The 27,376-nt window shown below is 38.9% G+C and overlaps 1 protein-coding gene across 2 annotated transcripts; it reads right to left on the reverse strand.

Annotated features, from left to right (window-relative positions):
- Positions 1-27,376, reverse strand: LOC117293417 (RING finger protein 150-like). 2 transcript variants are annotated; one of them, XM_033775742.1, is made up of 7 exons: positions 26,575-27,376; positions 18,889-19,136; positions 6,695-6,766; positions 5,643-5,722; positions 3,803-3,899; positions 1,263-1,506; positions 1-836 (listed from the first exon to the last, which is right to left on the reverse strand). In XM_033775742.1, the coding sequence occupies exons 1-7, from the start codon at positions 27,119-27,121 to the stop codon at positions 739-741; spliced, it is 1,386 nt and encodes a 461-aa protein (XP_033631633.1). In that variant the 5' UTR covers positions 27,122-27,376; the 3' UTR covers positions 1-738. The 2 variants fall into 2 exon arrangements, with proteins under 2 accessions (XP_033631633.1, XP_033631632.1); XM_033775741.1 differs by having other exon boundaries at positions 1,248-1,506.

Below are 27,376 nucleotides of genomic sequence, written 5' to 3' on the forward strand. Positions count from 1 at the left end.
TGCGCTAGCTTTGTAAGCGTAGAATGCCTAGTCACGTGGAGTACGCACGCGCACAAGCCAAAATTCCCTACTAACCCGTCAAATACGCTTGAAGTAAGCGCGGAATTCCCTACTTCCACAGGCGCTGATTCTTTACTTATGGTAAGCAGAGCCTGAGGCCTGCACATCCGACTCAAACATGGCTAGAAATGAGTGATGGGTGACAACAGTGAGCTTATGGACCCCTTGTATTGAATGCAAACAGCACCCTATTGAAATCCTTAACACAACGCAGAACATAAGCCAATTTGAGATATGGTGCACACATTACTATGACACTATTGGTTTGGGTAAATCTGTCTGTATACACCCAAACCAGACTGTGTATAATTCCGTAGGGTCCATCTTAATTCAAAAAAGTTTGTTGCATACAAATGCCAGTGCCTTTCATTCTTAGGGCCATATCACACGAGGCAATTTACGGGCAACCAGTTCAAGGTAATCTCCAAGAAGAAAGGGCATTCACATTTGAATGTTCACCTTATCTTCTTGTGGATCATAAGACATTTTTAAAAAAAATTACCTGTGTGCTACCAAAGTGATCCTGTAGGGTGCACTGAGGTTGGTTGCCTCCAAGTTGCCTGTAAAAGTTGCCTCGCGTGACAAGGCCCTGTTGGAGATAATTTACAGCACTTGGAAACTTCATGAACAACGCGCTCTTGACTACGCTGGGTTAGTGAGGAGTCGAGTGCACTCATCCTAGACTGAGGTTGACCCAAGGCAGGGTGTATCGCTGGATATAGGGCTGGGGCAATTCCGATGAAGCTCTACCGTCGTAGTCACAGGAGGAAGGATACCTGAGAATGAAACAACCACAGAAATGAAATAATTATAGTCAAACTCGACCATGACTTTCATGAGTTCTTCAGAGGATTTTAGGGGGGGGGGGGTAGGGTACTTCTGTGCGAGAGCAAAAGAGTGTGTTAATGTATTTTAGGGGGATTACCTCTGCAACATATCGGGCATGGTCAACAATAATTTGATTGACACTTAGAAAACAAGGCAAGAAAATCCGTGCCTGACAGGGTGTTTTTTCCTGCCAATTGGAATCTGGCATGATGTGGGACGCACCACTGCACAATGTAGGTCCACCATTTCCGCCATTTTGAGAGTCAAGTCCTTTTGCCTTACAAAATTGTGAACAGGATATGAGCGTGTAAATGCACTGCACATCGAAACATGGGTCATTACTTGTGATGTAACTTCACCTTTGACGTCCATACCTTCTGAGCTCGACGATCCATTCCTGCTCTCGTCAGACCGACTATCTTCTGATTGGACGTCGTCAGTGACGGCCATGACACGCACACTCTGCTGAGTATTCGATGGCCATCGTGTGAGATGAGACGTTCGTAGACTGGATGCCCTCAGGTTCCAGTCCTCCCCGTCCATGCTAGAGTTAAAGATGATCTGACCGAGCTCAAAGACATAGAGGGCTTCTTCACTCGCCCGCATCGTCAGCTGCTTCTGTAGGGTTCAAAATAAATAAGTAAATAAATGAAACGCACTCAGACAAAAAAATGTTAACATAGCTCTGTGTTACATACCCTCTGTGGACATTCCTCTGTTCTAAACACTTATAAGGAAAATCCTATTCTTAAACACTGTATAAAACTCTGTTTTAGCGCTACATACAAGTGTGGACCTGAAAACAAAAGATGTCCACATAATGTAGGGACTTGAAACACTCTGTGGACTTACAGCATGTCCACACAGTGTATTATAAAGCGCGCAGAAAAGGATTTTTCTTTAGTGTATGGAACAAAAAATGTCCACACAGTGACTGACCTTCCTTTGTTCTGCACACTAAAGGAAAATCCTAATCTTAAACACCCAGTAAGTTTCCTTCATGGTTAAATATTAAACATTTCCAATCATCACACTGTCTAAATTGTTTTTCTCACTGCCAAACGAAGACGATACGTCCCTCGCAACCACAAAAAAACAACCCCAGGCACTGAGCTAAGACACCCCCTCTTAAGTTCCAAACGGCGACGCACTCCCGCAAATAACATCAAATTACACCTGGCGAGAAAAAATAGCAGGATGAGCGACCCGTGGGAGACGGACGTACATGTACACCTCACCCCAGATGCTTACTCATTGATAGAAAAAAAAAATACTGCCCTCCAAACCTCAAAGGGTGTTAAAGCCATCAAGACGTCTTCGACGCCACGGGGCTGGTTCATACTTAATCATGTGGAAATGCTAGGAAACAATGTGACGTCAAATGCTGTGAACCGACGCAGACACTCTGTACACTTCTATGGGAGGAAGGTACTCCCGAGAGATTTGTGGCATTTTCGAGATACGTAAATAGAAAGAAATTCATGAGGCCTTTTTTAGAAAATGGACAGCAATAAACATCCCATCACTTTCTTTTTATTTTCATTAAGGATTAATCTGTGAGGCCTGACGACGTAAACACAAAGTAAAAAGCCAGGTAAATCTTCAAGTCAAATGTCACAAGAAGATCTCGGTGTCATTGAACTGTTTTTAAAATGAAAAAACAACAACACAAGATATTAGATGGCACTGAACAACTGTTTCTATTTTGCTTGGCTGAAAATTTTGTTTTTCCATTCATTTTCGGCAAATAAGCAGCTAATTTAAAAAATGCGTCATTCTACTTCACATAAAATTGAAAGCTCCTCAAACCAGTCACTCCATTTCACTTTCCGTTTTTTGTTTTTTTCATTTCATTTATTCTGGTTGTGGAGGTAAGGCCTTCCAGAAAAGTGAACTTAGCCATTATACTAGCCAAGAACCCAATGGAGACAAAACAAGGAAGGATGTGTCAGTTTTAGATGTGGGAGGAAAACCCCAGGACAATTATTCCAGGGAAAACCCACGCAGTCAGGTAGGGACCCAATCCACGTAGTGCCCCCGGTGTCATTCAAACCGGGGTCCTATAGGTGGAAGGCGAGGAGGAAACCACTACGCCAACATGAACACCACCATACGAGTAAGAAATCGTTCCACAGCGTCATGCACTTCAAAATGATAACCATTCAAAGTAACAATCCACTCGCAAAACATTAAACATTGCAGCAATTTATTACTTTTGGTTTACACCGTTGTGTGTAAGCACTGTATACTAAGTACTTTCCCAAATTCAGTCAACAAAATCCACAAGCATATTACTCCGGTGGTATTCGAACCCAAGACCTTTGCTTTTCTAGAGCAGATGTCTTACTAACCAGACCACACATTGGTGTAAGGGTAAAACCAAAAATAATATTCTTTATCCTTATTATTTAACGTCTATTAAATTTGCAGCAGTTGTTCGCAGAAATCTCTTGTTGTGCCTCCTCTGCTCAAGTGAATGTCAATTTCGCATGGGTAAAAAGAATAACAATTCTGTTAAAGGCAGTGGACACTATTGGTAATTACTCAAAATAATTATTATCACAGAACATTACTTGGCAATGAGTAATGTGGATTTTTGGAGAGGTTGATAGTATAAAACATTGTGAGAAACGGCTCCCTCTGAAGTAGCATAGATTTTGAGAAAGAAGTAATTTTCCACAAATTTGATTTTGAGACCTCAGATTTAGAATTTGAGGTCAAGCATCTGAAAGCACACAACTTCATGTTTTTTCTTTCATAGTTATCTCGCAACTCCCCTGACCAATCGAGCTCAAACTTTCACAGGTTTGTTATTTTATGCATATGTTGAGATACAGCAAGTGAGAAGACTGGTCTTTGACAATTACCAATAGTGTCCAGTGTCTTTAATATTTAAAACAAATTCTATACGTACCCCATAGCCAAGTGCTTTGAGTATATTCAGCTTACACATCGGACACGTTCTATGCTCGATAAGCCACTGATCCACACAGGATTTATGAAAAAAATGTCTGTTGAAAAAAATCAAGCAAACAAAAAGGACATTTAAAAAATTGAAATCTTCCATAGAAATATGCCTCAGAAATGAGATTTGATGAATGTGAAAATTCCTCATTGTCTTGCAAGCCAGGGGTGGATTTCACAAAGAACTAAGATTCATCTTAAGATGAGTTGTAAGTGTAACCATAGTGATTTCTATTTTGACATCACGCTTTGCTTAGCAATTAAGAAAGATTTGCACTTAAGATCAATCTTAGCTCTTTGTGAAATCGAGCACTCAGGATTCACCCTTTTTCCACACCTGCAACCACTCAGACGTTAAATAATTCAGGAGGTTTAAAGATTCTGCAAATCACTGATATTCCAAATTTTAATTCCTCTTTCTCCCTCTGATGACTGCATTACTTCATTCAAGAAATTTTAAAGGCTCAAGGAGATTTTGAGCAATGCCTAAAAAGAAACAAGGAGGCATTTGACATTGTACATTGCTGTGTTTGTCATAAACTCCCTCCATCTCTGCCTTCTGCTGATTCACTTCATATTTTCAACAAGCATCTGAAATCACACTTGTTCCCGCAATGATTGTTTGGTTGTTCACAATATTAATTTGCAGTTTTGTATCATTGTTGCCATGTTTTTTTTGCTGTGTATTGTCACAAACTGCTGTGAACATTTTTGTATGTATGTGTGTATGTAATGCCAGTGTGTTTCCAACATTGCACAAAACAGCATACGATTCACTCAGAAACTCGATAACTATCTCGAAGGACATTTTCGACCATTAATGTGTCCTACTACTTGAAGCTGCTCAACAAAATGCAGGGGCGGGTGGGGAGTTAGGGGTAGGGTGACTATTACCAAAGTGCAGCCTCCTCCCCGCACATTACCTCCAGCATTCCGGTCATATTTATAAACCCCCCTTCCATCATGATGTCTCTTAAGATTCAGGACACGCCGCGCCGTCGCAATGCAAAACGAGGTCTAAGATCATCTGTTCCCAAGACTCACCCCCGAAATGCTCAGACCCCAGGATTGCTTCCTCCCCAAGCATATCTCAGAACTCTTCGCTCTCCCAAGAGAGGTTTGGACCACATACATAATCGGTATCTCAGAACTCTTTTAGCTTGACAAGAGAGGTTTGGACCACATACATAATCAATAACTTGCAACTCTTTTAGCTTGACGAGAGAGGTCCAGGGACCACATGCATAATCGGTTCACAACATCATTTCAAGAGAAGTGTCTCTCACTTTCGTTTCAATTTTCGATTAAACGCAGTTCTGAGGTCAGCCTTTTTCAAATTAATTCCCTTCAAAATTTGTAAAATAGAAAACTTTTCCCGGACCAGGGACCAATTTTGTGGCTCTGCGTAATCAAAGGAATCGGCGCTTACGAAAGCAGGGAATTCAACGCTAACGTCAAGCGTATTTTACAGGTTAGCAGAGAATATTTGCTTGTGCTCGTCACACTCCACATTACTAGGCATTCTTCACTTCTATACACGAGTGCAGAAGTTAAAAAAAATTATATTTAAAATGTACAGACCTGTCTGTTTTTCCTGTCTGGTGAAGTCGTGTTTCAAATTTCGCTATGAAAGACTTGTAATTCCCCCCCCCCACTTTCATGAGGTCTATCTATAGGAAAATAAGTGCATCACAAAAATGATTTTTACCTTAGAGCCCCTTTGAATTCCCTTCATAACTTATAAAATAGAAACATTTCTCTGGCGATGATTTTATAATAATAATACTTACTTGCAAGGGAGTACCCGCACTAAATCAGACACTTTGTAACTTTCTAAACACACAGGGCAGAAATCATCATCCACTAATTCCTGATGAAAACAAAAAGAACATACATATAGAATTAAACAATAATAAATAAATAAATAATGAAATAGTAGGCACTTATTAGCCGCTTTCAATTACTGTATAATTTTTTTTTCTTTTCTCGCTGTATTATTCATTTAATTTATTTTAAAATATAAGGAGTGTCCATGGCTTGATTTCATAAGGAGAAAATAATTATCTTGAGTGCCAATCAATCTCAATTGCTAAGCAAAGTATAATGTCAAAACACAAATCACTATGTGGGTTCATGTCCAAGTCATGACACATGTGTCCTTGAGCATGACACTTAACTCTAATGGATTCCTCATTTGGAGCCACATGTCTTAAAGGCACTGGACACTATTGGTAATTACTCAAAATAATTGTTAGCATAAAAACTTACTAACGATCATGGAGAGCTGTTGATAGTAAACATTGTTAGAAACGGTTCCCTCTGAAGTAACGTATTTTTTGAGAAAGAAGTAGTTTCTGACTAAAATATTTGAATTTAATTCGAGACCTCAGCTGAAAGCAAATAATTTGTGCAACAAGGTTTTTTCCTTTTATTATTCTCTCGCAACTTTGACGACCAATTGAGTTCAAATTTTTACAGGTTTGTTATTCTATGCATATGTTGAGAAGTGAGAAGAATGGTCTTTGACAATTGCCAAAGGTGTCCAGTGTCTTTAACTGTAATTGATTCCTCCTTTGGAGACATAGGTCTTAATTGCTTAGTGTGATACATATTAAAGAACCCAGCGGACATTGAAATAACCATGGAGGTAGCTCCATGAAATAACTCATGAGTCACATAACGACACCAACAGCATTTGGCCAATGGTGTTTTTTTACCTACCGGGTAGCTCCATTGGTAGAGCGCCAGCATGTTAATTCGGAGGTCATTGGTTCAAATCCCCCTCAAGTAAGTTTTTCTTTTTCATCCCCAAATTATGACAATAAAGATGCACTGTACTTACGTCATCACCATCTTTAAGATGTTTGGAGGGAAGTTTGGCAATTGCTTTCTTGGCAGCACGGCTTAGTCGTTTCTAAGAAAAATAACATCAAAGAAGAAGAAAACTCATTAACTAAAAATGTCACCTTATAAATCTTTATCTCAATGTCAGGAAGGAAATTATCATAAACCTTGGGAGAAAAGAGCAATATGTACAGGGGGAAGATCAAAGTAAAATCAAACTTTCTTTTGGTAATTACTCCAAAAAATTAATGACCATAAAAACTTACTTGCTTAGGAGTACTGGAAAGCAGTTAGTAATATAAAACCTTGTTTAAAGACAATGGACACTATTGGTAATTGTCAAAGACCAGTCTCCTCACTTGGTGTATCTCAACATATGCATAAAATACTAAACCTGTGAAAAAATTGAGCTCAATTGGTCAGCAAAGTTGCGAGATAATAATGAAAGAAAAAAATACTCATGTCACACGAAGTTGTGTGCATTCAGATGCTTGATTTCGTGACCTCAAATTCTAAATCTAAAGTCTCTAAATCAAATTCGTGAAAATTACTTCTTTCTCGGAAAAATACATCACTTCAGAGGGAGTCGTTTCTCACAATGTTAAATACTATCAACCTCTCCCCATTTCTCGATACCAAGTATGGTTTCATGCTAATAATTATTTTGACTAATTACTAATAGTGTCCACTGCCTTTAAAATGACACTCTTTGAAGTAATCTGGTTTGTCTAGAGAAAGAGGTTATTTTTCACCAATTGAATCAGAGAAATGCTTCAGGCAAGAAGCCTTTCTCAGTCAACTGAATCCACACAATTTTATGCAGCAAGGTTGGGCGCAAACTTTCACAGGTTTGTTATTTTATGCATAGTGGTGATACATCAAGTGATTATACTGGTCTTTGACATCTACCAAAAGTATACCCTCCCTTAAAGGAACACGTTGCTTTGGATTGGACGAGTTGGTCCATAAAAAGCGTTTGGAACCGTTTGTTATGAAATGCTTATGGTTAGAAAGATGTTTTAAAAGTAGAATATAAGTACTCACACAAGTATCATTCGAAATTGCACTGTTTTCCTTTTACGTCGCGAACTATCACGGTCGGCCATTTATGGGAGTCAAAATTTTGAATCCCATAAATGGCCGACCGTGTTTGTGGATGAGGTCAAAAGAACCCACGCAATTTCGAGGCATATTAATTTGTGTAGATCATTGTATTCTACTTTTACAACATCTTTCTAACCATGCATTTTATAACAAACGGTTACAGAATGCTTTACAAAGACCAACTCTACCAATCCAAGGCAACGTGTTCCTTTAAAGAATGATAGTGTTGATTGGATGTAAATCAGTGTTTGACGTTGATTTGTGATATTAATTTGTAATTGACGTAAAAACCTCTTCCCATCCCCCACGGAGTGTGTGGGTGAATCAATCAATCCAACGGGATAACCTCAATTATTTAGCAGAAGAGTATGTAATATTCATACTAGAAAATTGTTTTGAAGTCTGGACAACCAATAGCAATACTCAGGATAAATTGGCAATACTCAGAAAAGAAAAGAAAAAAATACAAAACACAAATGGCAACACAACAGAGGCACAAAATATAAATAGTTTTTTTAAACTGTTGAAACTAAAGTTTGCTAGAATTACTTTGTTTGAGTCCATTCTCTAAAAATTACATATTTGACTGTTTTTCTCTTTTAAACTTAAAACAAAAGAATATCCATGTTTATTTCTTTTTTAAATGCCTGCAAATTTTAAATTTTCTGTTTTCCACTACTGTAATTGCTGTGTTTCTGCTCTGTGTTGACCGAGATGCAAACAATTCTGAAGTCTGGACCTGTAAGAAAAGGACATTCTGACCCTGAAAGTTTGAGCCGGAAGGATCTATCAGGAATCGGATAGCAATTGAATTTGGCCACTCCTAAGACACTTTTGAAAAGGAGCAGTTATTTCACTCTAAAAAAACGGTATTTAATATGATTGTTTTTTGTTTCACTATTTAAATCTGTTTACTCTCACAAGTTCTAAATGTTATTCTCGATTGAACACATTTTAAATGTAATAGATGTTAAATTTGCATCGGAGATTTTATCCCCGATGCAAATTTAACATCTATTATATCGTTGCGGTACCCGCTGCCAAAACATAGGATTCGAACTGCCTCTATAGCTGCCGGGCAACCTCGGTAGTCTAGTTGGTAAGACACTGCTCTAGAATTGCAAGGGTCGTGGGTTCGAATCCCACCCGAGTAACATGCCTGTGATATTTTTTCACAGGACTCGGGAAAGTACTGAGTATACAGTGCTAACACACATCGGTGTATGGGTAAAAAAAAACAAAAAAAAACCCCCAAATTTAACATTTTAAATGAATTTCAGAAAAAAATTACTTGTTGCTGTTCAAGCTGGTCCTTAAAGACACTGGACACTATTGGTAATTGTCAAAGACCAGTTTTTTCTCACTTGCTGTATCTCAACATGTATAAAATAACAAACCTGTGGAAATTTGAGCTCAATTGGTCATCGAAGTTGCAAGATAAAAATAACAGAAAAACACCCATGTCACACGAAGTCGTGTGCTTTCAGATGCTTGATTTCGAGACCTCAAATTCTAAATCTGAGGTCTTGAACTCAAATATTGTGGAAAATTGCTTCTCTCTCAAAAACTATGTTACTTCAGCGGGAGCCAATACTCAAAATGTGTTATCTCGCAGAAATAATCACATGAACAAAATGAGAGTCTGAGAGAACAACCATTCCCCTTTTTTCATATTCACAAATTTGTTCGTCTTGTCCTGTTTGAATGTCAACGGTGTGTGACGGAACAGTGCCTGCCATGTACATGTACACAGAAATTATATTTAATTAAACACAGCTTCTGCCAAGGCAGCATAAACTACAGATAATCAATATAGATACAACATCCTCGACGCAACCCCCCCCCCCCCTCCCTACTCCATTTTATCATCCCTATCACTTCATAGTGAGTTGAGAAACCCCCGAAAGGCCTTGTTATTATCTTTAGGGAGTCGACGATGACATGTACAGGGGATTTCTTTGCCGAATATCGATAAAGGAAATGGACGGCCTATGGCTAGCTGGAATTAGGGGTGGGAAACAGCTTGTGTGCTCGGCTGCATTTCTGCTAAAAAACGTTACCGGATTTTAATTGCCTCTTAAAGCAATAAATGTCACAGAGAGTATTTTTTAGATAGATTTTCTGTTCACGTTTTGAAAAACATCACAGTGAGTAGAAATTGTACTTGGTGTATCTGCATTTATAATTGGAGAAAAGTTTCCAAAACCAGGGAGATTTGAATAAGAAAATGAAAAGATTGGTTTATTTTCAGAGGACTTTCTGTAGAATCAGGTCGAGAGTTTGCAGCTCTGCGCAGGTTGGTTGAAAGGTGTGCTTATAAGAGGATAGCCGTTCCTTTTTTTCCTTCCTTAATAAACCACAACCCCAACCTACGTAGTATTTTCAGTTGAACTAAATGTCACATATAATGTTCATGTATGTATTAGATACAGTTGACAGATTTCTGCTCATTACTTGAAGAAAAAAAATCACAGCTGGCGAAAATCTTGCGCGTGGATCTTTCTCAGCATGAATACTCTGAAAGCACTTAGTTTTGTGCGCTTATGTACATCAGTGAAGTAACTTAATTATTAATCTTTGCACGATTAAATCATCTTTGTGAGGGAGTGCTATAAATCTATTAGTGCATTAGCCATTAAACTCAAGATAGCCTCTCATTCGCAGGAAAGCTTGATAGCACCATCTTTAAGACACTGGACACTATTGGTAACTGTCAAAGACCAGTCTTCTCACTTGGTGTATCTCAACATAACAAATCTGTGAAAATGTGAGCTCAATTGGTTGTCAATTGTGAGATAATAATGAAAGAAAAACACCCTTGTCACACAAAGTTGTGTGCTTTCAGATGCTTGATTTCGGGACCTCAAAATCTAATTCTGAGGTCTCAAAATCAAATTCGTGGAAAAATACTTCTTTCTCAAAAACTACGTTGCATCAGAGGGAGCTGTTTCTCATATTGTTTTATATCATCAACCTCTCCCCATTACTCGTTCCCAAGTCAGGTTTTATGCTAATAATTATTTTGAGTAATTACCAATAGTGTCCACTGCCTGTAAGACATCTTAAAGGAGGTAGGCTGAGAAAGTGCTTATTTTCCTTGCCTTCCACCTCTTGGACCCTGGTTCCGATCTAGCCGGGGGGTACTATGTGGATTGGGTTTTCCGTCCTTACTTGATTGCATAGGTTTTCCCTAGAACGATTCTCTGGGGTATTCCATGCACGATTGATAATTTAGATACACACGTAATAAGCATCCTGCAAGCACTCAAAAGATTTAAACAAGGGTGCTTGCACAGTAGTCACTTTAGCTAATCAGCATTGTGTTTCAGTACATCCCTACTGCTAACGGCGCCCTGCCAATGGTAAACAAGGGTGCTTGCACAGTAGTCACTTTAGCTCATCAGCATTGTGTTTCAGTACATCCCCTACCAGGGGTTAGTGATGAGAGGTATCGATACGGCGTGCTGCTCATGGTAGCAAGGCTGGGTTTTGAGGTGTGCTCTCGAGGTTAATTGGTAAACCATGGACAACTATAGGCATTGGTTACATATCGGTTACTATCCTTTTTAAACATAAACTCTTTCATTGCAAGCTTTTGTTTGCGTTTTTATTTTAAAATGACCAGTTTTTTCCCGAAATTCTGTACTAGGAAAAGTAAATAAATCTTTCTCACAAAACAAAATGTATCATGCTGATCCCAAATAAATACAAATTTCTTGAGTGATAATGCCCTCTTGTGACAACATGTATATTATGGGCTATGTACTATTTATGACACGTTTTGAATACATAAAATAGACCGTACATGTTTGATAATGGCACTTTCGGTTTACATTAAATAGATCGTACATGTACGACCGTGGCACTGAAAGAGTTAACAACAACATTTGTTATGAAACTCATCAAGAACCTTATTAAGATTTTTAAAATGATTTTTTTGGGTTGAACAAAGAATGCATGTTAATCTGGAGGTCATTGGTTTGAATCCCACTCTAGTCAATTCTTTGTTCAACCCCCAAAATCATTTCAAAATTTACCCAGTCAGTTTCCCTTGTGGTTTATATTGATATAAGATTATTTTTTTTACGTTTTATTTGGGTTTATCACTGCAAAGCCGAAAACCGCAGCTTAAAAATGCGAAGCTAGCCCTTAGCATCATAAAACCCATCAAACCTTAAGCAGTTCAAGGTTTCGCTTGATCTTGTTGGGGCGGGATACGACACGGCAGAGGTAACGAGACTTGGCATGGTTCCAAGCCTATATCAGGTACCGAAATTGGAGCAAGAAATGGAGCAGGAATAAATAATAAATATTGCGTTTGACGTAGAGTTACCGTATGTTGAGGGAAGTAACATATGGTCTTGAATTGCGATTGATGGACAGAGACTAAAATTCCAGGAAAAATAACCAAAAGGGACTCATCATTATAATAACACCAGTGACCATACTATAAAAAGAAACTGACTCATTATTATTCACTAAAGTGTTCAGACTGCTAAGCGTTTCGGAATGCTTCCTCGTGATTATTTTTCCGAAGCTCCGAACAAACAATTACGGTGGGGAAACATCGTCACATGACTTGGATTGATTTGCTGACCGCGAGTGACATTCAGCGACGAGGAAACCCACATTCACTGATCATTTGTCATTCTCTAATTGTCCTGTCATGACCTTAAAAACAGATGTAGTGGACAGAAGATCTAATACATAATGTATAGGCCATCATAATTTACACATTTGTCTAGATAATGGGAAGCTTGGGGAGAGGGGGCATGAGTGGGAGAGATTTTGTTGCCAAGAGAGGCAATTATCGCAAAGGTTTTTAACCTTTGCGATGATTGCCCCTCTCGGTCACAAAATCCCTTAGACCCACGAGCTACAACGGGAGAATCGAAGGTTAAATACGTAAAACTAGAAATTGAGACATGAGTGCAAGGGAGATTTGGGTATAACCCTTGTACATCTTGGTCAGGGCAAACTGTTTTTATGTTAAGTGGACACATTTGAACTGTTAAATAAGAAAAGTAAATTAAATTTGCCAACACTAACCTACGGTGTGACGTAACTCTGCGGTCTATGACCGTTGGCAGGATTAAAGGTTACGATTATCACAACTTTAAAAAAACCCAGGGAATTGGGGACGTGAAAGGCCGGGTAGGGGAGGTTTGCGTGCAATCTCTGCAATAATTGCACCTTTTGGTCACGTCCTCAAACCAAAGGTGAGAGCTAAGACAGACAATTTCACATGACTTATTAGTGAAAATTTTCAAATGTTGAGAAAAAGTCAAACAATTTTGCCAAAATTGTCTGGTTTGTCGTAACTCTCCAATCTTTGACAGTCAAGAGAATCGATGGGTAACGATTATGGGTAACGATTATCACAACTACGTAAAAAACTGATATTGGGTTTCCTTTAACCCCTGCCCACCTCGGCCACCCACCTCATCAGTCCATTGGCTCAGCCATTCATACCAAACATGCACAAAGTCACACTGAAAAAGCGCACCATTACACCCACATCACGTTCTCCAGCCATGATTGGGGGGTTTAACCTTGCGAGGGAGACTTCCCTAAGGACTTAAAAAGACCTGAGCTGCGGCTTCCCGCTTTCCATAACAGGACGACAAAGAAAAAAACATTATTGCTGCCTTGCCACTTTGTAATCTCCCACTTGGGTTTGATTTAGCCAGCTGATAGTTCAATCGGAGAGGCAGCGAGGGTTACCCTGGCAACCGCGCTACTGGAAGGTAAACTATTTGAACAGTTAGAATATTATAATGTGCGTAAGGTATACAAATGCAGACAGATGGTTGCATTGCCATGGTAACGAGGATCTTCATCATCACACAGACAATCATATGCACATTGTCATTAATTGAGCCAGATTAGTTCTCACTTTTCTATACATTTAATAGTGGAGATAAGTGAAAATATCGCATGGGACAATTTTATCAATGAAATACTCACTTCCATGCTCAATCACTATGATAAAATGTCTGCTTCAAAACTTACTGAACTATTTTTTGGCCCTCATGTGTTGTGGCACCCCCCTAAATTATTATTACTTGCTTTTAATAAACAAAAGAACAATGAGCAAATGACTAAACTCAGTTTTGAGTTTAGGCAGGAAGTGCCTGTTTTGGGGTTTTTTGTTTTTTGCAAGGAGCATCAAAAATGTCATACGACTACAACCTTTCACATGGTATAGCGGTCAGTATCTTGCCTCGCCTTCCACCTCTGGGACCCCGGTTCGAATCCCACCGGGGGCACTATGTGGATTGGGTTTTCAGTCCCTACCTGACTGCGTGGGTTTTCCATGGAAACACTTCTCTGGGGTTTTCCTCCCACATCTTAAACTGAAATTTCTTCATCATTTTCTCTTCTCGTTTGGCTCTAAGAAAAGCGTTGAGAATATATAATCATAGTCATAAACGGCCTTTCCATTGGAAGTTAACAGCCCGAGATTTTTGCCGACCAAGGTTAGAAATTTATGGAAAACCACAAATGCAAAGCAAAAACACATAGCCACAGTTTGTATCAATGTGACACAAATATTCAAAAAACAGTGCTAAATTTGTTGGAAACAAAGCAACAAATTATGTGATATTTTTGTTTGAACAGAAAGTTTACAGAAATGTTGAATTTGGTCGCAATACCTGTTAACACAATTAACTTAAAATTTGTATAAAAAAAAAACAATCAACAATAAATAAAAAGGTATGTAATCTGTGAAAAAAAGGAACATTTTATAACTTTTCAATCGCTTATTATAATAACATCATCATAAACCGTAGAGCCCTGCATGTTCAGACAACCAGAGAGGGTATTAAATTTGCAATCTTAACAGAGAGCACCAGTTTGAGTGTCGAGTTACGAGACATTCTATCTATTGATTTTTGATGACTTTCCTTAGAAAAAAATCGGCAAGGGAATTCAGGTCGATTGACTGTTGAGTCATTCGATGTCTTAAGACTTTCAAAATTGAATGTAAGGTTTACTTTGTGCATGTGATAACATTTATGCAGTGAAGACCTTTCTTAAGCAGATAATCAACAGAGCCCAATTTTATGGCTCTGCTTACCGGCAAATTATTTGCTTGCGATCACTGTTCTTCGTTTACAGGGCAAGCAATTTCTGTACTAGCTTTGTCGGTGAAGAATGCATAGTATTTTAGTAACAAAAACAGTACATGCCCTCACTAGCAGAAATTCCCTGCTAACCCGTGAAATACGCTTGACGTAAGTGCGTATTTCCCTACTTCCATAAGCCCAGGGCACAATTTCATAAAGCTGTTTAGCAGAAAATATTGCTTGACAAATTGTTTTGCTTAGCAAAAATTGAGTGGGGCACCAGTAACATCAGGTTAAACCTAATGTCAATTTGGCTGGTAACCTGTTTTTTGTTAAGCAATGCTTTTCTGTGCTTAGCAACTTTTTTGTGCTTGCAGGCTTTAAGAAATTGGGCCCTGATAGTTTGCTTATGGTAAGCAGAGTCATGAACATTTGCTCAGGACTGATCCTTTGCTCAAGAAAGATTTTTCAGAAGTATAGGGCACCTCCTTGAGGTAAATTAAGAATTCTGAAGGAGATTTTCAAGGGGCAGGTTGAGTAGGACTGGAATTTCATCTTTAAGAGGGCAAGTACAAGACCACTTACATTTTGTGAAGGACACTTACCTTGGAAATTGTTAAATGTCAATGGGCAACTTTTGAAAGGGCACCGAGGCCAAGTAAGGGGCAAAAGAGACCATTGGCCTTCAAGGCCCTCGTGCAATTCTAGGCCTGACCAATGCAATGACCAGAGGGCTGGAAGGTGAATAGGAAACTTTTTGAAATGCTGGCGGTGGCAGCAGACATAGCGGTCCTTTTTTTGTGGCCCTGAGCGTGCGCGCACATGCTCAGTATTGCATGCCTAGGTCTAAGCATGCACATTACTGTGAAAAAGGACCGTCTAAAAGTCTCCCATTGGCATTGTTGAGTTTGTGAAGCATCAGGGTCAAACTTTATACAGCTGCTTTTAAAGCACAAAAACTAGCTAAGCACAATCAAACTTTGCTTACCAGAATAAGGTTAGCAGAAAATTGTTCAGCAATATTCTCCGCTTAAGCAGCTCTATGAAATTGGGCCCTGGCTTGAATCCATGATATAAATAAGGACAACATTTTGTGTTCTCGTTTAGCAACAAGTATTTTGAAAAGACCTCTTGTGTATATATACGGAAGCTGCAGGGAATATGGCAGATTTCTCCACAAGCGTGGCCAGGGTTCAAACCCATAACTATTGAGCAGCTGTCTTTACCAACCAAGTCTCCTGAGATTACCCGTAGGGCAGCTGGATGCCTGGGAAGCAGCACGTAGACATTTTTAAGACGTGCGAATGTTCAAAAGTACACGCACTCCTTCTCATCCTTATTGCTAGCAGAGGACTGAGAAGAAATAAAACACTCCTTCAAATTGAAAGTGAATTAAAGAATTGTTGAGGAAAATAGAACTTTATTCACAGGCATTTATTTGCTTTGGTTTTTTATAACAAATAGGGATGAGATTTGAGAAATGTGAACATTCCTCAAAAATTACTTCTGGGTCTGGGTTCCCCCTTATTCTAGATCCAGAAACTCTCAGATATTAAAATTCAGGAGATTTAAGGACTCTGTGCTAACAAGGTCAACCAACTCTATGCATCATCAGAAATACAAAAACTAAAACTTTACTTCCTTCAAGACAATTTAAAGTCTCAAGCAGCCGATTATACGAAACGCTAGGTTAAATCCTAACTCGGGTTAGGATGCGTTTACCCGTCCTAATCTAGGATGGGTTCAATGCGTCCTACGTATTTGGATATGGAACTGAACCAATCCTAAGTCCTAAGATTAATCCTAAGTTAGGATGAGTTTGGTGAAATCAACAGCAGGACATCTTGAGATAATCCTGAGAAATCTCATGACTGAACAACAGTTTACTCTCTCCCAATCCATTCCTGTGATATATGAACTTAAATTAAGCATCAAGGATCTCTCCGTGTCAAAGTTAGCATATCCGATCGACTGATCCACAAAAGTTTTGGCTGATGAGCAAACAAAAAATCTGAAGTAGAAAACATTCTGAAGACCTTGTTCCAATAGTGTGCTTCCGACAAACATTCACAAATTTTGGTCTTGAAGGCCCCATAGTTTTGTAAAAACCTGGGGAGAACCGTGAACATCAAGAACATTCATTTTTTAAATAAAATATTGCTTTAATTAAACTTTTTAGACTGATGTATGAAGTTTGGTAACGAGGATTGCAAACAGCTCTTCTTAACAGTTTAAACAAGAGCAGTTAGGCTAATAATCCTCCCCATATTTCTTAAAACAAGGGACTGGTCCTTGAAGTACAAAACATTCTCCACATCACCAATATAAACCGTTTCTGTTCCCAGCATTGCTAGATATTTTTGTAAGAACTTATTATTTGTAATGAAAGTCCTTACGGATTGAAAAACTCATGTAAAGACTCATGACTGATTCTATCAAACAAACATGCGTCATCACTTGCGTGAGCTGGCCGTGCACGTCAGAGCAACCGGCATTGCGGTTTAATAAAGAAAGAAGAAAGTAATGAATGAAATTAATAAGCATTTCTGACTTGGTGCATCTGTATGTCTTTGTTGTCTGCAGGTTTTTTTGGTACTTCATGTATTATTTTGACCAACATTGGTAATGGAGAACTTCGACATCTTTAGCATAATTATTTACCTAAGTTATGAATGTATATCTTTTGTTCTTCAACGATGCCCTTTGAAAAGTGAAAATGGCCTTGCCCTCTCATAAATTCTGTCTGAATTGCTCTTAATTACAACCACCCAAAAAAAGAAAATTGTGAACAGCTACAAAAACACTCCAATTCTCTGTCCCCCTTAAGCAGATCGCCAGCTGGGCATGATTTATTTCTAATCTTTAACAGATGTATTTGCAAGCAACTGTTTCAATTTTGCACAGTACATAATTTCCTCAAAGTGGAGAGTATTTTTAAACAGAGAAATCTCTCAGTGTTATCAGCCTACTTGTTTTTGTACCAACTACACCAATTACACATGCAAGTTAGCAAAAACTAGTTTTTCTTTTAAAGTGGCCTTCACTTCAAACTTGCACTGACCAATAGTACGATGCATGGCATTATGAACTCTGACCCACTGTAGAAGTACCAGCACATATATACAAGGAGTTCAAATTATTCACCATTATCATTGTTAAAGACGCCAGTTTATCCGTCACCATATATTTCTTTAGCTATTATGAGCCAATTCATGGCACCAATTTGTCTGGTGCAACCGTACCTTAAGGAGCCAAAATGAGCTGTTTATGAAAATTCCAAGCATCAATTTGTCTGGTGAAAACATAGTGAGACAGCCCTTTTATGGAAACCGCTCTCAGTCAGATCTTCCTTATCAAACCAAAAAGAGCTGTTGATAAAAATTCTAAGCTCCAATTTGTCTGGTGAAACCGTAATGAGACAGCCCCTTTATAGAAACCTCTTATGATCAGATACCTTATGTAGCCAAAATAAGCCGTTTATGAATATTCCACCCACCAATTTGTCTGGGGAAACCGTAATGAGACATCCCGTTTAAGGAAACCTATCGTGGTCAGATCTTCCTTAAAGAGCCAAAATGAGCTGTTGATCAAAATTCCACCCAACAATTTGTCTGGTGAAACCGTAATGAGACAGCCCATTTAAGGAAACCATATCATGTTCAGGTCTTCCTTAGAGAGCCAAAATGAGCTGTAGATGTGAATTCCAAGCTCCAATTTGTCTGGCAAAAAAACATAGTAAGACGGCCCCTTTAAGCAAACCCTCTCATGGTCAGATCTATCTTATGGAGCCGAAATGACCCAATGATGAAAATTCTAAGCACCAATTTGTGAAAACATAGTGAGACAGCCTCTTTAAGGAAACCCGCTAATGGTCTACCTTTTGGAGTCAAAATGAGCTGCTGATAAAAATTTTGAGCACCAAATAGTCTGGTGAAACGTAGTGAGACAGCCCCTTCAAAGGAAAAGCTCTCACGATCAAACCCACCTTATTGAACCATCTATCACAATGTGGACTCACCTGTGTCCTGTCCCTTGCCTGTGCATACCGGAAGCGCTGAATGTAGTAAAACACCAGCCAGGCTAGCGAGATGATCATCAACACGATGAAGGACACCGACACGAAGAGAACCGAGGATTTCTTGATCTGGACGCTCTTGATGATCTTAGAACCGACGGCAAACTCTAGCTGGACATTGGTGCCGTTCTCGAGGAGGGTGACGATACGCTGGCCGGTTTCTGATGTAACTAAAATAGCTGGAATGTTTCCTGTTTTAAAAGGGAGAAAAAGCAAGTTATGCTTTTTAGTTACAAAATCAAGTTGTTCTCAGAAATAGTGAAATGGCATTAAAAGTGAAGAGAACCGAAACATTAGCCTTAAAACAATGTGATGCAGGCCTCAAAATAAACCAATAGCACCTAAAAATTTCTGTGGTGCCCTGTGCTTTTGCTGTGGTGCCCTGTGCATAGTTCCAATAAAAATTGATAAGTGCCCCTTACCCAAGGAAAATTTCTGTGCCCCTTCAAGAGCGGAGTTCAAAGCCTGGTGGTGTGAAATACTTTCAGCTTTAAGTCCTTATAAGTGACATTAATAAATACCTTGGACGGTTTCAAGTCTCTGATTGGTCAAAACCCGGTCACGTGTGGGAGTGTTAACGGTGGTATAAAGACCAGCTTTTGGAAAATAGCGAATAAGTGTCCACTAAATCAGCATACATTGTGTAAACCTTGCGCGTTGCACTGTATCGCACGCTTATTTATATCCCTGTAAGTTTCATTGCAACTTCGCGCACTTATGCGTACGCGCGCTGAAAATGTATAAATTTTGAGTGCGCGCAGATAACATGTGCGCGCGTATAAACTGACGCCGAGCTCATGCGTGCATTTAATGCACAAAGAACAGCTATCGTCCAATCATTTGCCTCCTTTGACCCCAGTGAAAGCGCTGAACAGATCATTATTTAAAAGAGTCACTGGTCTCAAAGATCAGTAATGTGATTAACGCACGAAAGAGATGGGAACCATCAAAAGCTCAAATATGGCCCCTGAACATGTCTGGAAGTACCGCCGAGAGAAAAGTCACAAAATTTTGACAATTTTAGCCATTAAATTCGCTTAAAAAGGTCCGTTAACAGCGCCAGCCACCAACCCGGTCATTACCGCGCAGTGAAGACTGGGTACTCGCACTGTTATTCCCGGCGCCTTTGAATGGATCTATTCCAGATACTGTGCGCCTTATAAATTTTATGTTATTTTTTTTTTTTTTTTTTTTAATTGGAAAGCTCCAAATCTTATCTATTTGATACAGTTTTTATTTTTAGCCGGAAGTTCCTGGTTTTGGCATGGAAATATATATGCTCAGGCCTCGAATTTCATCTGTGAGATGGCAATGGTATTTAATTTTGTAAAGGGCACTCCAATCTGAAAGTCTAAGGGAAACTCTTGAAGGGGCACCAAGGCAAAGACCAGGGCAACAGTGAAAAGGATTCTGAGCAGGGGAACTCTAAACCCCTCCCACCCAATCTGGGTATGCCACTGCTTCAGAGTACCAAAGAAATACAAAGTGAAACAGATTATATAAACATTGTATAACAAGTGACTGAAGTGAAACAAGAACATACAAAAATCAAGCTACCAGGTAAAATTGAAAATGAAGTTTGAAATTCAGTTGAATTTGGATAAACGAACCAGTTACATAAAGGTTAAGTAGGATTTGAAACTTTGCATGGTGGAAATACGCTATGGAAAAGGTTTGCGGTAACACCATGTAATGTAATGACTAAAAAGAATCGTTGGTTTCAATTTGACGTTTCGATCAGTACACTGTATGCTCTGATCGTCTTCTGGAGAAAGCTGCAGCTTTCTTCAGAGGAAAGCTGCAGCTTTCTTCAGAGGAAAGCTGCAGCTTTCTTCAGAGGATGATCACTCAGCTTTCTTCTGGAGAAAGCTGCAGCTTTCTTCAGAGGAAAGCTGCAGCTTTCTTCAGAGGATGATCACTCAGCTTTCTCCAGAAGACGATCAAAGCATACTGATCGAAACGTCAAATTGTAACGAACGTTTTTTTTCAGAACCACCCCAACTTATTTAGAGATAGTCATTACATGGTGGTGTTACTGCAAACCTTTTCCAAATGACATAAAGGTTGATTGCTTTTCATATTGAAAAACAAGATCCATACACAGCGATGCAGTGCAAATACAAAATAGTACTGACTATCCGAAGTAGAGCAAGGTTTCATTGATAATGATATAAATCTATAGACCTTGGACTTCATCCAATAACTTGTTTTACTATCCCACAGATCAGATGATCACATACTCTACTGGACTGCAGGGCACTAAAGTGTAAAGGAATTTCACAACAAGCAAGATTTCCATTTTTCAGGGTTTATGCACATGGAAACTCGGCCTGACAATACATTTCATTTCATTGAGAGTGTGAAATGATAAAAAGAGATTGAGTCGCCTACAAAACAGGCTTGCAATAAATTACTTGTAGTATATTCTTCATACTAGTACTAATCCTTCAGAAAAAAATATTTCTAGATCTGAAGTACCATTGAAGCACAGCACTTAAGGCCAACATTACAATGTGCCTGTTACTTATTTTGAATGCTGCAATCAAAATAAGCCAACTATGATTTTAGTATGAATGTCACATACAAAACCCTTACAGAATATAGACTGGGTGTTTTCACTATATTTGGGTGTTTTGACTTAATCATTTAATTTCATTGAATTTCCACAGATTAATTGTATGATGGGATGGGGGTGTTTATTAAAATCTATGAGATGTTTAAGTTGCTCTTCCAAAGAAAATGTATTTTCCCTTTAGTAGTCCTACACAGTACAACATTGTTATTTGAAACAGACTAGTTCCACACTTTTTATGACCCAACATTTAGAAGGTGTGAACTCTGACATCACATGTTTACAAAAGAGCCACCAAGCCTTCCTGCAGGCACGATTTGTACACAGCTCAATGGAAGAAAACATAAAATCTCATTTTTTATGGAGATTGCACTGTCTAATTCTTATCAACTTTTGATATGATGAAAAGGGGCACAACTCAAAAACTCATTACTCTTGGATTGCTGTGAATATTATGACACAAAATGTCAACTTTCCCATATGACCAGGGCAGTATCTTGCCTGCCAGAATACCCAAAAGAATGTACAAGGTCACACTTATGGTAAACAAAGTTCACATGGTCTAAAGACCAATAGACCCATACAATGTAGCTGGGACCCATAGTCTGAGACCTTGACCTAGACTGAAACCGGAAGGTCAGCCAGGGAGACCATGAAGGTCCAAGACCAAGATAAATTATTTTTAGCCTTCGAGAAAGACTCGGCTAAGGTCAAAATGTCTGGCCATTATACATTTGTTTTGCATTTATACCACAGGTCCTTTAGGTTGGTAAGTTGTTCGCAAGTTCAGCTAATTCTAATTTTTCGTTAAAATAATTATAATCTAAAGACCTACACATTGACATAATGTAATTGAAATAACAAACCTTTTAAAATTTTAGGCTTAATCAGTCAGTGGAGTCACATGAAAAAAAATGTGGGGAAAAAGATAACTTTCATGTTTTCAATGTTTTAGTTCTCAAGAGATCACAGCTATTTGTTTTCCTTATTTATCAAAAACTTCATAGCATTTCGAGCAAAAATATTTACAGAGACTTTTCACGATGACCGTTTTTACACCAAAGTAGTGCAAATCTGTAAACAGTTTTGTTTATCAATTTAACCAATTACTTGCACACCATTTAATTGTTTTAACAAAAACTCAATTAATACCATGACTACGATAACATCTTTTCAAACAGATCCAAAGTATCCAAATAGTTAGTTCTTTTAAAAAAAAGCCTAAACCTACATTTTAAATCTAACTGATATTCTGAGAAATAAAAGGAACCACATAAAAGCAATCAACAGTCGAACGCAGCATAGAAATTAAATCCATGAAAATTCTCTTCTCGTCATCAAATTGAAAATGTATCCTCTCATTCAGGTAATATAATGTAGAACATGACTTGATGCTCAAAAGCCAGACAGTTTGCCAATTGCCAGGGGCAGCCAGGCTGACTGTCTTTTGGACCCCTCTTTATCTATGGAGGACCCTAATTTGCAAGTTTACAGGATACATGTAGGCCTACAAGTACAGCAGTGAAGCAATAGTCGTAACTGCTTTAAAGGGTTGTGATACTTTTTGTAGATTAACTCTTTTGCCAAGACATAAATCCCTACTCACTGCGAATGACGATCCATATATGTAAGATAATTTACCTGTAGTTCTTTTCAGCTTCATTATTAGTCGTCAAGTTTTGAGAAACTCAAGGTGAAAATCACAGAGCAATGTTTTCAGGAGAGTCACGTAAATCCGACGAAAAAAATACTTTTTGCGAAACTGTTTTACTCAGTTCTCAAAAACTATAGCACCTCAGCAAATAATATTTAAAGGGATGCTTTCTACCATAATTATATTTAAACAGTGTAAGTTTTATGTTAAGACAAACAGTACCCCAAAGTAACCGATTTGTGCACTTCATAATCATTGATATTATAAACCACTGTCCTTTCTCTATGGTTTAACCGATATTTGTAATGAGAGAGAGATTGGCTGTTCACAGCTTGGCATAAAATATTCCATTGTGGAAGTTTGCCAAGTTCCCTTGCCGGGAAGATCACCCAAAAAACAAACAAACACAGAAACAAACTCTACGAGGTACTCTAATCTGGGCGGAAGATGTCACCCATTGATTGAAGTGATAAAACATGGACATCCGGTGAAATCTGGCTTTCCCTTTCACATAATCCAAATTTCACCCTGAGATTACCTTCTGCACCAATGCCCTCATACAATTGTATTTAATACTAAACACCTCCAAACAATCTGTCCATTGTACAAAGGTGAGCAACCATGACCATACAGGCAGGCGAACTATTACTAATTGAACGGTTCCTAATGAATTCCTTGAAATCACGCATTTGCGGTCTTCTACATCCTTCCATTCAATTATGAAATGCATTAATCCATTTTCAGCAATCAACCATTTAGCCTGGCTACCGACTCCCACTATAGATGCCTTATTATTCAGTTTAAAGGCAGTGGACACTATTGGTAATTACTCAAAATAATTATTGGCATAAAACCTTTCTTGATTACGAGTAATGGGGAGAGGTTGATGGTATAAAACATTTTGAGAAACGGATCCCTCTGAAGTGCCATAGTTTTAGAGAAAGACGTAATTTTCCATGAATTTGATTTCGAGACCTCAGATTTAGAACTGGAGGTCTTGAAATCAACCATCTAAACGCACAAAACTTTGTGTGACAAGGGTGTTTTTTTCTTTCATTATTATCTCGCAAGTTCGATGATCAATTGAGCTCAATTTTTCACAGGTTTGTTATTTTATGCTTATGTTAAGATACACCAACTGTGAAGGCTAGTCTTTGACAAATACCAATAGTGTCCACTGCCTTTAAAGGGTTTTGATACCTTTTGCAGATATATTTGTTTTGCGTGACAAGAATCCCTAATCACTGTGAATGAAGATATAACATAATTTACCTGAAGAAACTTCAGCTTCAATTAGTCATCGAGTTTTAAAATCGCAGAGCAACTACAGCATTTAGAAAATAATATTTTAAGGGAAGTTTTCTACCATCATTATCTTCAAACCGTGTAAGTTTAATGTCAATCTGCGGACATTGTGTTTTGTGTCATTACAAAAAGTACTCCTTTTTGTTTTACCCATTTATACACTGATGTGTGTAAGCACTGTATACTCAGTACTTACCCAAGTTCTGTTTAAATAATCACATGTATGTTACTCGAGTGGGATTCCAATTCTAGAGCACAGTCACACCAACTAGACCTCCAAGATTGCCAGGTAGCTAGAGACAGTTCGAAACCTATGTTTTACGTAGCAGCTGGTACTGCAACGACGGTTTAATAGATGTTTTTTTTCATCAGGGATAAAGAATATTCATTTTGGTTTACCCTTTAAAGTAGAGGCCTGGACTAGCACAAGTCTACTTATGCACCTGCTGGTCCTTGGGTAAGATAAATGTATGGATCATCAACTGTCACAGGCATTTAGCCCAAGTCTGCTGGCTATGCTCAGGTGCTGAATCTTTATGTGGATTAAACTTGCTTGATAAAATGATGTATGATTGTTATTATTTATTTAAGCGGAAGGAAGGCCGGGTGGAATCCCCCTCACAGTTCAAGCAGGTTCGGGTTGGTGCTGAATGGAAAACAAAATAATTTTGGATATAAAGGTGACCTTTTCAAGGTTACTTTTTACCTCCAAATAAATTGGCCTGACTACAAAGTTGTACGTTTGTTTTGTTTTTGGGAAGGAAGGAATCCCCTCATAGTTCAGGCCGATTCAGGGTGGGTGATGAATGGAAAACAAAATTGTTTTCATGGTTGGTACTAGGCTCTAATGGTATTTAGGAGGCAGGTGTATTTCTTGTTGGTGCATACTGTACATAGTACGTACTTCTCTTCAAAATCTCAACTAGTGTGTTCGTACAGCAGGCCTGGAACTTTGCTCTTGAAGAGCCTCTGACATTCCCCTCTGGGGTAGTTCCCCCTTTCACTATTTCATTGAGTGTCATGCTTGAACATTATTGTTGACCACCTAAAACTAATTGCACTGTGGTGCATTGTTTCAAATTCTACAACTTGATCGCATTTGACACACAGCATGAGAAGCGCGCATGTAGAAATCAATCCTGTAAGTTCACGTGCTTCTCAAGTGCGTTTATCATGGTCTCCTCAGAAGTAAGTTTGTTTTTCGTGGAAAATGCCTCTGAATGATGCAACGGGTGAATTTTGGTGAAGCAACACACAAAGTTTTAGGCATGCTATGCCGCGGTTAATGTTTCGTGGAAAATGCCTCTGAATGATGCAACGGGTGAATTTTGGTGAAGCAACACACAAAGTTTTAGGCATGCTATGCCGCGATTAATGCAATGCTGACTTACCAACAGGATTGAGGGTAATATTTAGAATAGACCTACGCGCATGATATCCATTTAAGTAGGGCGCCCTCATCTAGAGGTCTACTATTACAAAAGAAGGTTGCTCGGTCATTGCCCTTTCCTGTGCCCTGCGCGTATTCTATATGTGTAGATGTGCGTTTCCTGCTATTGAATCATCTTTTTGTTAGTACTCAAGATGGCGGCGTGATAACCTCAACTCAATGCAATTGCAAGTGCAACAAGGACTACAGAACTAAAACTAATACGAAGCTAATAAGAGATGGTCCAAACAAGTCTGTACCCGAATGAAACATTGATTAGTTGCGTTAACGTAACCCACCTCCTGATGGTGTTCACACCGCCGGGGGGGGGAGGGTTACGTGGATAATCATCCTAGCCCAATCGATTGAAAACATCCTCGGGTGCAAAAAAAAAAAAAAAAAACAGAAGTTGGTGGCGAGGTCGTAAAATTTTTCCGGTTACGTTATCGCAACTAGATTAGCACATGAACAATCATAATATGGATAACTTTCCGTATGGCGCCACCACCTTTTCACTCATTTTTACAAAAAGGGATATCTCATTGAGGTAAATTAGATACTATATTATTTCTTATCGAATGAAAAAGTGGTGGCGCCATACGGAAACTTTTCCCATAATATTTAAATAAAGAGTTAAAAAATAAACAGTACAATCAATCAATGTAATACCTAAATTTTGTATTGTATGCAGTTCCTCCCCTGCTTTGTTGTCAAAGACAACAACTCCGGTTGCATTATATTTTTCAGCCAGTGAAATCTTTTCCGAGTCCGAACAGTTTCCCTTCTTCACAAGGGCTATCCAAGGCAGCCCATGCCGTAGTTGTTTTAGGGTGCTCGACTTGCCCTTGCTTGGTTTATACGGTACACAACCACGAGCCTGTACACCACCCCGATAGACCAGCGTACCGTGGGCATCTCTGACCGGACCAGAGCTGTATCGTCCCGGGTCTTTGTGAGTCTGTGGATGGTACAGCATTTCCGTTGTCACATTACCCGTTGTCGGGTCCCGGTATGTGATAGAAACTATTGCTGTGGTCCATGTATCCGACTGACTGCTGTAGAAATCGTAAGTGTCCACGAAGGAAGATTGGATAATGGAGGCAAAGATGAACATCACCACTGTCTGGATGTACGAATGTGAAATTAGTTGCCATGTTTTTCCGGGCACGGAGATGAAACGAGTGCGATGTCGGTTGAATCCCGTGAACGCGGCCATGGTGTTTCCACACACTATCCCCGTAGATTTACCACACAACTCCTGCCTGCTGCTCACACAATTTCACCCTTCAACAAACGAATGATTAGGACGTGTTCCTGCAACTGTTTCGACGATATGACATGAACGAGTGGTAACAAATTATCACACAACATCATTAGTATCACTCAGTTAAAAAATGGCACATCACAAAGTTCCGACCTCTGATTCAATCACAACTGAACATGAACTGAACAACTAGCTGGACGGACGGGG

The sequence above is a fragment of the Asterias rubens genome, chromosome 8 (genome assembly GCF_902459465.1).
Source record: "Asterias rubens chromosome 8, eAstRub1.3, whole genome shotgun sequence".
Taxonomy (NCBI): domain Eukaryota; kingdom Metazoa; phylum Echinodermata; class Asteroidea; order Forcipulatida; family Asteriidae; genus Asterias; species Asterias rubens.